This window comes from Pyxicephalus adspersus, chromosome Z (assembly GCF_032062135.1).
Source record: "Pyxicephalus adspersus chromosome Z, UCB_Pads_2.0, whole genome shotgun sequence".
NCBI classification, from domain to species: Eukaryota; Metazoa; Chordata; class Amphibia; order Anura; family Pyxicephalidae; genus Pyxicephalus; species Pyxicephalus adspersus.
In genome coordinates, this window is record NC_092871.1 from 93,682 (window position 1) to 107,627 (window position 13,946).

Here is a 13,946-nt window from a genome sequence, read left to right on the forward strand (position 1 = left end):
CATTTCATTGCTCTGTGATTTGAACATTTTACAGGGAGTTCATTATTAATATGAATGTTAATTTGGACCCACGACTGTTGTTGCGACAATCCAACCCCTTTATAAGTGTGCAAAAATCGCCAGCCTATGGTTGTCACATGGATAAAGCTTGTGTGTCAGTGTCTGCTGCAGAGCTTGAAACAGGACAAACACAGTTCATATGGCGGCCTAATAGATCTGACAATGACTCCTAAAGACACTTCCAAACTTTCTGTGAAAACATGTCACAAAGGGACATTTTGAAGCAATTGTGTGCAGGATATAAAGCCATCACTTGGCAGCACTTTTGTAGAGAGCATGTCACAATAATTTTTGAGATTTGCAGCTATTTGCTCTCAGCACCTCAACTGTCCTGTAGAAGAATTGACTCAAGGCACTTGGAATGTGTCACACAAATCATTCTTCTTATTGAGGACAAACAAAACACTTTCCTTCAATGTTTTCATTTGCCAATTTGTTTTTCAGGCTTTCACATCCCTCTCATTTCCTCGGCGGTATATTTAAAGATGGCGGCCACTAGGTCAAGGGACCTTGGCATTTCCTTGAGACTGGCCAAGGTTTCCTGTAGATGGGGAGGGGAAAGAGGTGACAGGAATGGGACGGGATGGGAAGGGAAGTTTCCTGTCTCCATTTATATCCCGCACACTTCAACACACGCGCAGAAACAGGCGAGCGATGCACTAAGGCCAGGAGCGCAGCAGGCGGGTATCAGGTGAGTGACAACTTGTATACAGGGAGAGCTGATCCCTATTGGCAACATTTGGCTTGATATCTTTGTGTCTCTGTAGTCATATTTGGTATCTTTCTGACATGAGGAATTTGTACTGGATGGAGTTGCTGGTGCAGGGAATAACATACAGGCAGCGGAGGAAATGCAAACAAAAAATACAGATATGACAATATTCTTAGTTACTTGACTCTTTATGGGCTGGGATGACAGGGACAGACCTGGGTGTGTAAATGTTTTCCTGTGCTGTGCTGACATTTGTATTTATGTTGTAACAATGGTGAATTCTGTCATAATCAAAAACAAAGGGATGGAGGAAATGTAAGAGGGAGCAGTGACCAGCTGTAGGGATGTTGTGGGTTGTAGTGCACACGTTTGTGGTAGATCATGTAGTAGCAGGAGAAATTGTCCTTGGTGATAAAGATTACCCAGGAGATCATTGAGAGAAAATTCTGGATGGGTAGGGGCCCAGGGAATTATTAGTGGCATTCCGGATTTCCGGTGGTTTATAGGAAAGGATGGACTGGATGTGTAGGTGATCATTTATTATTAGTAGGAAGGAGACTGCATGTCATTTTATGCACTTGAAACAAATCAAATAACAGAGTCAGATAGGAAGCAGATGCACCTAACAGTAAATCCCAAATGATCTCAAGCATCTCAAACTGCTGCTATTGACTCAACCCTCTAATCTGAAGGTAAAATGCAAGATTGCAGGATGCTTAAACTAGTGTAATCTGTGACCATGGATTTTTAAATTTGATTAAAATTCCTCTGGTGTGGCCAATCTACAAATATCTCACAGTGGTCACCACTATTTGGGGGTTTCTACCTGTGTTTGTGTTTCAGAGCTGTGGTTGTCTGGGGTTTATTTCATCAGTGCAGACACATGAATGATTGAATGATTGATTGATGAATGATTGATTGTTGAATGATTGTGAATGATGGGACATACTGCCTGTAAAAGATAATCCATTTTTGTCATACAATTTAGAGAATATTAAGATTTTTGTTGTAATTCATTATCAGAATGGATTCTGTCCCAACTGGGGTGATGCTTGAAATGTGTTGTGCATTTCATGACCATCATCTACATTGTGGCTCATCAGATGATCATTTCAAGGAGAACAGGAAATCTTTATTACACTAAGTAGCAGATCCACCTAAAACAGAGAAGAGACATTTCCAGCACTTCCTGTCCAGGAATCCCCTTGAACATTTTTTGCTTCCTGTGACTTGTGAGCCTCCTTTGGCCTAAATTGGCAACTAAATCAGAACAAAATGCTGCAAAGTACACAACATGTCTCAATGTGTATTCAACATATAGGAGAATTACACATGCTGCATGTCCAGTCACAAACATTTGAATGTATTCATAACATTTTGAAAGATGCTGGTTGGGAGAGTTGGCTTGATATGAGAGTTTTAGGGCTACGCCCCCTGGCAGGTCATGTGGGATTACCTGGGGTGCAGGGTGTCTCCCAATCTTCACCAAAGCACCCCGCAAGGGATAATGGGCCAGTGACCCCAGTGGCCACCATGCTACTTTGCTGTAGGGGAGAATACCAGATCGTGGCCCCCAGGCTCCCCCCACCAGGGGCGAGCGGAACAGAGGGTGCGGAGTAGGGACAGCAGAGATCAGGTACTGAGTAGGACACAACCGGGAGGCAAGGTCCAAGAGGACCAAAGTCAGGGCAGGCGGCTGGCAACGAAGTCGGAGCCCAGGCACAGGTTAGGGCAGGCAAGTGTAGGAAGCACGGACCGTTACCCTTGACAACTCCAGTTATGATTCTGCTTCTTTAATACTGTCTGTGTCACCCGCTGCCACTCCAGACAGGGATGTCTCAGCAATCACAATATTTATAGAAGCGTTTTCAGGTTAGCACATTATTAGTTACATTATTTCATTCAGAGATTCAGCTTACACTTTTTATAGTGTTTTATACGTAAAAACATACATAAACCGTGCAAAAACAATACCAGAAAACTACTAGTACTAATCAAAAAACAATAACAGAACAATAGCACCAGCAAAAAATAAAAGGGAAAACTGTGAAATAAATAATAAATAAATACTTCATAATAGGTATTAAGTATATAATACAGCTCAGAGTACAACCGGAGGCCACTCTACTTGCATTATCTGAGTTTTATGACACCTGGAGACACAAAATTCAAACTTTTACAATAAGTGTTGTAAACTAGGGGTCAGGAAGGATGCTGGTGATCAGATACAGAAATATCTGATAAGGGATATTTATCACCCTGGTCCGTTATACTAAACTATACCATAGATTATAAATTTATATATACTATTCCAACTAAACAATATATTTTCTCTGTAGAACTGAGGCCATGCCAGTCACCACTCCCAACCCTTTCAATGAAGATACTCCATTGGACCGTCCTTCCCCTGAGGGGGGTAATCCATTCCTTGAAGATGAAATGGAGGGTAAAAGAGAGCCATTGGGTTCAGATGCAAAACGCAGAGGAACACTAGAAAAAATTGCTAATCTTTCACCGTTCTGGAAAGGAGGGAAAAGCTTCCTGGGGGTCCTTGGGGCCCCGGAGAAGAGACGAGGCAGGCGCAAATCAGAAGATGTGAGCCTTTTATCACTGGGGCGCAAAAAAGATATAGCAGAAGAGGATGGTGGAGTCCCAGGTGGTGGGGTAAAACGTCTCTCTTTCCTGTGGCTTGGAGGACCCACAGGAAACCGCTCTCAAAGAGAATCATTGGTAGAAGTGGTCCAGGAGAGGAATGAAGTAGTCCGGGAGCCAGACAAGGTCCGGGAACCTCTGTCAGGTAAGTCAAGGGTCAAGAGACCACTCTTTTCCAATAAAATAAAGGAATAGGAAGGTCAGAACCTACATAGATTGGTCACAGTAACGCCTAATCCTACGTCTTCTGTTGTACTTGCAACACACTTCTTTGCTCTTAATACTGACACAAGTTCATGTTTTCCAGTTCTCTTCTCTGATCCCCAAATCAATAATTCTCTAATACTGGTGGAACTCTAGCAAAAACCTTTACTGCCCAGTATTGCATGGAACAGTGAAAGAGCTGGAGAAGCACATTATTATATTCACATGTTGGTCCACGTGCTGGGATTAGCGCTTAGCTGACCAAAAGTGAGGACAAAGGCACACAGCTAAGCACCCGGGGTGGCTCTGAATAGCCCTGCCCCCAAGGAACAACAGAACCCCTGGCTGGGCTATGTAACTTTTTGCCTGGTTAAGGTGGCTGCCAAATTGATTGATTGATTACTGAAACTGTGCAGGGAACCATCACTATCACAGGGTTTGTAACTCCTGGTTGTGTATCTGACAGCACATTTCCGAATAAGCCAACCAATCACTTTCCAACTGTGACATTTTGCAAGATATTCTTGCAGTATTATCCACAGAGCTGGTGTAAGTTTACATCCAGATGAACAGAGATTTTCCCCATATTAAAAAAAATTGATTCTGATGTTGGGAAATATTTTTCTGGCTTATCTGAAGAGATTGAGGTATTCATCACTTGAAATGAACTTCCTCTGAAATGAGGAGTGCTGATTGATGGATTCAATGACTGGGGATGTAGTAAATCCAGAGACAGAGAGGTAGCTGACATTTTCAGAAGGAGCTCAAAAAATACAGCATATGTTTATTCCCATCACAGGTTATCTTGAAACACAAACTATCCTGCATTGATCTGAAGGAAGATTTTTTTGAGACTTCATTGTCTCTTTCTACATGCAGATGTGCAGCCATACCTTCTAATGGTGGTGGTCTCTTTATTAATCAGTACAGTCCATAGTTGTGATATAGGAGTTTGAATATTTGGTCAGCCACATGGGGATGGCATTTTTACCAGCAGACTTGTAGACTTATTTGGACACAATAATACTCTGATGTTTTCAACCTTTCCCTCTCTTAGTTCTGGAGATCCTTCGACTGATTCAGCAGCGGGACCTTTGCTCTGCTGATCAGCATATCATAGAATTGGAGGCCGAGTGTGATGGGCAGGCCAGCCCAGCAGGTCTAAAAAGTCCTGGAAGACAAGCCAAGGATGTAGCTCTCCTATATGAGGCCCTGATGAAAGAAATGTGGGCTGTGGTGGAAGAGTCACTGAACAATAAAGGCAAACACGTGAAGCTTGATGAAGTCATTGGGGTTATCCAGCAAGAAGAGGCTCGTGAGGGTCCTCCAGGCCCTAAAAACATGAGAAGCCAATGGGTGAACGCAGTAGGCTGCAGTGTAGAACAACGGTTGAAAAAGAGCCTTGAGGGAAAAATGGGATCATTGCCATCTCAAGCAGACAGAGTGAAGAGGACAGTGGTGGAGGACCTGACCACAGTCAAGAACCATCTGGTGAGAATGGCAGGGGATGGAGACATCCAATGGATGTAACACTTTAGGGTAGATCAGTTCTGCTGTACCCACCTTACATATGTTTGGTATTTAAAGTTGGTGCTTGGGGTCCCCAAAATGTAAAAATAAAATGCATCAGCTGCATTATTACTTCAAGTACAACTTAAACTAGGGGCTCTGTAGTTTAATGGTGAATTGTACCAGAGGAGCAGAGAAACATGTGACATACCTGAATTGTACCCAAACTGCAGAGAATTTGATGAAATTCTGAGATCCTTGTCTCTGAGACTTCTAATTTTAATTGTTCCTCCCTGTTTCATTCTTCTTCTTCGCAGGTCTGTGCTTATCCCAGAGATTTTGAAGTTTTCCGGATATACCTGTCCGCTTTTCACCGCAGTACAGCAGAATGGCTGAGTGCAGCTGCTCAACGCAGTGTGGAGACTAATGACATCTACTTCATCTTAGACTTCAATAGTAACATCTACTGCAGGTCAGTAGGGTCCATACACTGGTGAACAAAGGTGTGAGCAACATTGAGGGGGCAATAGGGGGGGGGGGTGCAGTGAGATGGTGTGTACACTGCTAGAGAGGATATTGATAGGCAGGGAATATAAAGCATTTGGAAGGGGCAAAAAGAGAACTTGTGCACAGCTGTTGCTCAGGAAAATGTTCCCCAATTTCACTTTACCTTTAATATGTTGCAGAAAATGATGCAGCAATAGCAGAGAATAGAAGTGCCACGGGGCCCCCAAACCATAGGCATTGTTATGCAGTGATTTATTCAACTGAAGGAGCAGCTGTATATTTCTGTAGTGCAGAGTCTGTTTTGTTATAGGGCACCATCACACATATTTGTGGCCTCCGGCTGTAGGCTTTCTAATTGTCTAATTTTGATCCTCCGCCAGAGATGTTTTGTCACGACAAGAAATTTCTCCTCTCATTAATCCCTCGGAGCTGGGACCGCTGCTGTCCAGGGAGATGCGAACTGCGCTGGAGCAGCAATACACCAACCTTGTTCAGGTAGAGAGCATCCAGTGCTGACTGCCATTTTCTACCCACAATGCCCCACTCATCCCTAATACTTCCTATGTATCTCAGAACCGCGTGTCACAGAGGCTTGAGGAGGAACTAAGGGTGGAGCAGGAGCGCTGGAATCACGACTTCCACAATGATGAATTTGTGTCCAACTTCAGCACCAGAATTATTCAGGTGACTCCAACCAGAGCCAATGCCAAATTATCATCAGCTTGTAATGGGAGACAGCATACTTATCCTATGAAAATACAACATTCCAGCCAAATTGGTGGAATAGTCGGCTGGAATGAATGGGTAGATATGCATATTCTAGCCTGACACGTAACCCAAAGGATGACAATCTGTAGTATTGTCCACAACGTTACTTGTAAAATCTATGGTGGTGTCACAGAGGGTTTATTGGTAATTGGTGGCAACTCTGTAGAGTAGATTAGGCTGGTCCTCTACTCTGAAATGTGCCATGTATTCTACCTTCATCTTTTCTACTTGACATCTAAAGCATCTTCTTCCACACAGATTATGAAGCCACACGTGGACCGAGCACCGCTTATTAATGAAGGATTCGGGATGATGGTGTCCCACACTTGTCTAGTCTGCTTCCTAGAATTTCTACAAAGGTATTTCCCCAGGATGGCGCCACCACAGACTATGGAGGAGCTGTGACTTGTGTGACTTGATTTATGTGGGAGTAGCAGTTATTTGTGTGGGTGGAACTTTTATAGAAGGGGCCATGACCAGTAAAAGAAGGACTATAAAACCTCATTGTTACTGGGGGAAACTCTCCAGAAGGGACACATCCAGTATTAAAAACCTAACGGGGGGGTCTCATTCTTCCTGTCGATCTAAAAAATGAAACTTTCCTGACTTCATGCACATGTTAAGGGGTGCTCTGCTTTTAACAGTATGGAGGAAAATCTTTTGCAGTCTTTTATATATTATTACTATTATTAAACAGGATTTATATAGCGCCAACATATTACGCAGCGCTGTACATTAAATAGGGATTGCAAATGACAGACTAATACAGTGATACAGGAGGAGAGGACCCTGCCCCGAAGAGCTTACAATCTAGTAGGTGGGGGAATTTCACACACAATAGGATGGGAGATATGTAGTGGTGGGAAGTAGTGATGGTTTCAATTGACAGAAGAAGACGGGTAGGCAAGTTTGAAAAAATGGGTTTTGAGTTCTCTTTTTATATACATAAAGTTATTATTGTGCATACATCTCAGTGAGGTATACATAGCAAGGTCTGAGTGATTTATCCTATACTTGGTCTTTTCTCAGCGGTTATTTAGTATGCACCATAAAGCAATGCACCCATAACCTATAGTTTGCAGTGGAAATGGTGGTGAGAGTATGAGTATGTGAAAAAGTGAGAGTATGAGACATCACTGATCTTGTTCTATTAAGAGATGAGTGGGAGTGGAAGGGGCCCCACTGCATCCATCCCATAGGAAATTAATGCAGCGGTTACCTTTGGTCATTAGTGATCCAGCATGGTAATTCAATAAATGGCATCAAGGGACAGCTGTACAGATGTGACAATATCATCTCAGACAATAAAATAGATTAGGTGTATGTGGCCTAATGCATACACTAACCCAAAACTGGGGAAAATCCCTTTTTCTATCCCCCAGCATCCAAACACTGAAACCACTGATTAAGTCTTGTTTGTGCGCCTATAATAACTCGATAATATTTTTCATTTTATTCCTGTATTCCTGTATGCAGCTCAGCGGAGGAACTCTTTAATGGAAGTCTTTTTAACCGTTTCCTTTTCTCCGGTGTTTTAGCTTCCATAAGACTGTGGAAAGATTTTACTCCGAGCAAGATGTACTAGCAGACAGCACAGACAGCTTTATCTGCCGTATCACCAATATCGTCAATTGCTGCCCTCCTTTCCGGTAAGGAAATGTTACAAATTCCACAGAACAAACCTCACCATAAATCCCACTGACTCCCAAAAAAAGGCCCACCTGAGAGCGGAGTGTTGATGGGGGGGGGCAAAGATCTTTTTATGGTGGAGTCGAAACCAGCTTTAGTCACATGACTAGAAAATGTATAATTTAATGTTCCAAGCAGAAGAGATGGGATGCAACAGCAGATGATGGCATCTATGCTCTTGTATGTCACACAATATAAACCTGTTGTCAACACACATGTACACACAGACATACACATTTATGTATGTCCAGATACGAGATAGCACATTTTACTCTGATCGGTTTTTGTTGTACCCTATATAGGGAATTTGTGACTCGGATGGTCCTACTGGATAAAACACAGGGGGATGAGCTTCTGCGCCAAGCTGAGGGCACTTTGGATCGTATTGTTGGCCTTGGTACACGAGGGATTTGTGACTTGGTGCTTCATGGTCTAAAGGTACTGTTATTTGTCATTATCCTCCTTTCCTGATCTTCCATCCTAAGACCCCCATATCTTCTGCTCCCATCCTCAAACCTTTATGCTCGGTCCAATTCTCTTAGTCCCATCCTCTCCATTCCCTATTCTTTGACCAACAACCTCCATCTTCTCATCCCTGTCCTTAATCCTCCTATAACCATCATCCGTTCTCCATCCTCAATATCCGGTCACCCATTCTCTATTCTCCATCCTACTGTTCATTCCCTGTTCTCTATCCCCCATTCCCCATCTTCACACCCCTATCCTCCTTCCACTAAAATGTTCTGTGCTTCATTCCTAATCTTCTGATCACCATCTGCCATCATCTGACCCCTAAGCCTTTGCCCCTGGGTCGTCATCTTCTTATCTCCGTTCTCCCCCTTCCCCCCATACTCTGTTCCACATCTGAAATTTCCTGTCCCGTATCCACTATCCTTTGAACTACTGTCCTGGGGACAGACACCACCAACCAGTCATTTAATTGTAGGGATAGATTTGTTTTGGTCAAGCTAACAGTAAAATGTATCATGGTATCGCTATTGGTGGGTATGGTGAAGATTGATAATCCTGCAGAACTTGGTTTATTAATGGACCTTTTCCCATATTCAGACATTTTGACCACATGACATCTTAGAGCTGCAGAGGAAGTTGTTGTTATATAGGCAGCATGTTTAACTGGGGCTATTGGGCTATGTGGGTCCTGCTATCATTGGTATCTTATTAGTACAAACCTATAGAGGAAAATAACCAGGTGCCACCAAGGCCAGTCCTTCCCTGCCCATTCAATATTCTTTGTCCCCAAACCCTGTCTTTTGCCCTCTGTACTCTGTCATACCTTTTGTATCCTCCAACCCCAATTATTTTCCTAAATCCACCATCCTCTGGCCTTATAACTCTATCCTTCATTTATCCATTGATTCTGTCTATATACCATACTCTTCTAATCTCAGTTAATGACCTCTCCTTTCCTGCCTGGCAGCCATTTTTCCGTAAACTCCTGGGCCGCCGCTGGTTAAGTAACTCTGAGGCCTGTGATGGGATTGTTTCAGGCTTGGCTGAATGTGCAGTGACTCTTCGAAGGCTTAGCCCAGGGCCTTACCAGGTACAGACACTCACCATCCACTTGCTAATCTTGTGCCCCAGTTAAAGAAATGAACAGGAATAAACTCCACCTATAATCCTTCCCCAGGCCACAGTGTCCGAGCTCCACCGCCGGGTTCTCCTGGAGTATGTCCGGCCTCTGATCCAAGGCAAAATGTCCTGTACTGCTTCCAGGACCAGGAAAAAAGTGGCCAGCAAACTGAGGGAGGAGAATCGTCACATTGTACAAATCTTCAGCAAGCTGGTAAGCAACTTATAACTACAAGTCATATCAATGACTCGATTCATATACACTGATATGTCCATCCTTGAATCAATGACTTCAGGTCACACTGATATCTTTACCTGTTGTTTCAATCTTTAATCGTATCACCTCTCACCCTAATGCCATACTCTCACTTCTGGATCAGGAGTCTCCACAGGCCACACTGGACCAGGTCATCCCTCGGCTCACAGAGATTTTGGTCCTGGAAGATACAGCATCCATCCAGATGGAAGTGGGAATGTTGGTATCTGACTTCCCAGATTTCAGGTTAGTATTGGCGACAAAATAATTAAGTTTAACTGCCAATTTCCTCTCCTGCCATAAAACAGAAATATAAAAGATTGAGAAGCCAATTTAATTTAATGTCCCTATTTAATGTACAGCGCTGCGTAATATGTTGGTGCTATATAAATACTGTTTAATAAAAATAATATAAGCTGCAGAGTTCATAGATCCAAGATTAGGTTAGAGATAGGGTTTAGTGTTCAAAACATACATAGATAGTTCATAGATACAGGGCTATAGTTTCAGGTTTAGGGTTTATAGATTTGGGGTTAGAAATTGGATTAGTGTTTAAAATATGGGGTTAGGAATGAGGTTCATACATTCTAGGTTTAAAGCTAGGGTTAGAGTTCAAAGATCCAAAATTAGGTATAGGGTTCATATATATAGGGTAAAGTTTATAGAGCTAAGTACAGATGCTCCTCACATTCCAGCAACCTGATCGTTAAGCGAGGAGCACGGTAAAGTCTGTAGCGCTGCTAATCTGTGCCAGTGAGCTCGGAAGAGCCTGGGATCATTTTTTGTGGTAAATGCTCTAAAAATAAGGCTCATAGACCCAAGATTAGGGATAGCGTTATTAGATCCGGAATTAGTAGGTTTATATGTTCCGGGTTACAGTTCCTAGTATTGGGTTTCTAGGTCCTGGGTTTGGTGGAACCAAAGTTCTGCATTAGAAATGTGCATTGAGAAAGAGCTGCACATATCCTGGCCTCTCCTGAGGCTGCCAGGGCTAAACCAAACACCTGTACAGGAATCACCCCACCTGCCTAATCAAAATGGCTAAAGATTGAAATGAACAAGAGAAGAAGGAAGAAGATAGCACTGCCTGTGACAGAAAAGGGACAGGTCAGTATAAACTCATTTTAGTTACACTTTAACAATAGGGTAAGGGTTTATAGATTCAGGGTCAGGGATAGGTTTAAGGTTTATTGGGTCGGGGTTAGGGTTCAAAGACCTGATCAGTGTTAGGAGGCATAGATCTAGGATCTAGGTTCATTTATCCTCAGTTAAGGTTCAGATATTTAGGATAACTAGTCTAGAGGCTCTCCCTTCTAGTTAAGCCACCAAAACCACAGTTTGGGTTTTGTTTCTGAAATAAACTTTTGAAGAACCATTTATTGTTGCAGTCACCAAGTATTTTACCTGTTATGCCTTCTTTTTTATCTAACTGTGATTTAGACCGCAGCCTAAATTCATTCTTAATGTACATCATGCATGTGGATCATTGACTATTGGGGATTGATGAACGACCAATCAGGAGTGCAGCTGAGCTTTACTATGGAGGAGAACACAGAGGGTTACTGCTTGCTCACTGTAGTCTATGGAATCACCAAAGGTTGTACTCTGATGTCTGTTGTCTGTATGGGGCTTTACAGACTTTACAGAAAAAAGGTCCCGCTACCTGATTTGTTGGTTTATCAACTACTGACAATAAGTATTTATCATACACAATAGAAAAGCCACACATCAATGAATGTACCTTCAGAGGTCACAAAGCGGGTCTCTGGCTGATATTCTATTACTGATAAAAATGTTGTGGGTTCAATGTTTGCATTGTGAATGAAGTGATTGGGTCATTGGTCAGTTTGTACTCTTCCTTCCTTCATATCAGAGGTCAATGCAGTCCACTTAGGTCCACCTCATCCGCAACTTCTGTCCATTTCCTATCTGTACCAGCCCATATTTCCTTACTGCTAAAAAATATCAGATCCAGCTCTTCCTCCTTCAAGCAGCCATGACCCTTTTTTCTTATGTTTCAGGAAACGTCATCTGTTCTCCCTCCTAGATGTCCGGGGCTTGTGGGATCCAAGTGAGCGGCATCAGATTCTGGGTGTTCTACATGATTTGGAGGGGGCCGATGCTATTCCACCATGTCGAGGAGCTGTGGGCTTCTTCTCTGACATTTCCATTACACATGACACTCATTGCATCAATGTCAGCCTTTCAAGAGCCTCTCAGTTTGGCCGGAGAACTTTAAGTCGCCTCAGCAGACGCAGGAGGATCACCTCAAATCATGTTGGTGGTGGACTGCCACCAGGAGAAGAGGACACACAACTATAGGGCCAGCTAAAAGATTTCTTGTTAAATCTTACATGTTCAAGTGTGCTTATCATGAGGGAATTAAGCCAACAAAATGAAGGGAAATCACTCAAAAATCTATGTATCCTGCTGAATATTGAACAATTAGTGTGTTTCAGAAGTCAGGTCTTAGGAAATTCAAGCAGCCAAGATCTCTCTGGAAGTTGGGAGATCTTTAATCTTTCATTGAGTCAAGGGATCTGCCTTTCTCAGGAAGTGAAGATTCTCAAGACTCTTAGGAAGCTGAGATTCTTGGGTCTCTCAGACAGTTAAGGATCCAAGGTCTTTCTTATAAAGATGGGATCCCAGGTCTCTCAGAAAGTGGGGGTATGCCAATGCTCTTGGTAAATTGCAAGACTTCGGGCTTCTTGAGTTGTTGGGGATCCTGGTTATCTCAGGAAGTTGGAGGGATATCAAGTTTCTTTTTGGAAGTTGTGGGATCTCAGGTCTCTCAGCAAGTTGGGAAATATTAGGTTTTTTAGGAAGTTGTGAGAGCTCAAGTTTCCTTTGAGTGGTTGAGGAGGGATCTCAGATCTCTTTCTTAAGAAGGATATAAATCTCAGGTCTCTCTCAATAACTTGTGGAATCTCAGGGTTCTCAGAAAGTTGAGGATCTCGGGTCTTTCAAGAAGATGAGGTGTCCCAAGACATTGGGTAAAATGCAGGATCTAAGATCTCCCTTGAGAAATTAAGGGATCACAGGTCTTTTAGGGAGATTAGAATCTTGGGTTACCTTAGAAAGTTTCTCAGGAGTGTTCTTTGTTCTCTTTGGATGTTGAGAGATCACTGTTTCCTCACAAAGTACCCTTGATGATAGGGGCAGTTACTGTGTACCTGTCATGCCTATTAGTGTATGAAGTAACAATATTTGTAGTGCAGCACCTTAGAAGTTCCTGAACCTGACACCCATTTCCTAGGCTGTATGCAGTACGTTAACACCTTTTCTATTTATATTTAAACTTGGCCCTGTTCTGTGCACCACCCCTTGCCATTACCTGTCACATGCATGAGGTTCAGGAATTTGATGTGTGAATGATGGGGGAAGGGTTATTTCTAGATGGGGTGAAGTTAAATCTTGGTTTGGATCCTTTATGTACATCCGATTTGTATATGTTGGCGGACAAGACAAGTTTACTTTGTAATCATTTTCATAATGTGGTTTGCGGTGTGGAGGGTTCTGTGAATGTCTCCAGACTGATCACACCACTTCCTGTCCTTGTAGAATAACTAATAATAAATATTATTTAATACTCAGAATTCTCTTCTCTGTCAATACCTATATCTATAAAAAGGCAGCAAGGCTGTCCCATTCTCGCTCAATCACTCCCAGCCCCCAACCCCTACAATGATGTGTCGGTCCCTGAGTCTATTACACTGGTCAACAAATATTTTCTTGCCAAACCGTTTAAAGTCATTTTAGTTTATGTTTGATGCACAGATTCCTCAATGTCCTCAATAATAACCTCATAGAAAACTAATGAAACATGAAAATTAGACAAAATTAAACTAGATATGCCTACGTATACAGAATTATATTTGTGGAATAATGTCAGTATATTGTATATTCAGTATATTACAGAACTAATCACACAGAAGTCATTGATAAGCTGAGTTTGTATGATTTCTGCTGATAGGACGGCTCCAGCAGTATTCTGCCATC

The 13,946-nt window shown here is 42.5% G+C and overlaps 1 protein-coding gene across 1 annotated transcript; it reads left to right on the plus strand.

Annotated features, from left to right (window-relative positions):
* Window positions 1-663: 663 nt before the first annotated feature.
* EXOC3L2 (exocyst complex component 3 like 2) lies at window positions 664-13,543 on the plus strand. The gene is made up of 13 exons (XM_072430070.1): window positions 664-751; window positions 3,112-3,569; window positions 4,686-5,119; window positions 5,455-5,609; window positions 6,025-6,139; window positions 6,218-6,328; window positions 6,671-6,771; window positions 7,951-8,061; window positions 8,404-8,539; window positions 9,540-9,662; window positions 9,750-9,905; window positions 10,072-10,193; window positions 11,969-13,543. The coding sequence occupies exons 2-13, from the start codon at window positions 3,122-3,124 to the stop codon at window positions 12,267-12,269; spliced, it is 2,313 nt and encodes a 770-aa protein (XP_072286171.1). The 5' UTR covers window positions 664-751; window positions 3,112-3,121; the 3' UTR covers window positions 12,270-13,543.
* Window positions 13,544-13,946: the final 403 nt, after the last annotated feature.

Bases quoted from the DNA above. Each gene is read 5' to 3' on its own strand.
- EXOC3L2 (XM_072430070.1), top strand. From the start codon at position 3,122: ATGCCAGTCACCACTCCCAACCCTTTCAATGAAGATACTCCATTGGAC. The intron at 6,772-7,950 runs GTATTTCCCCAG...CCGGTGTTTTAG, and splicing joins TTCCTAGAATTTCTACAAAG to CTTCCATAAGACTGTGGAAA. The intron at 8,540-9,539 runs GTACTGTTATTT...CCTGCCTGGCAG, and splicing joins TGGTGCTTCATGGTCTAAAG to CCATTTTTCCGTAAACTCCT.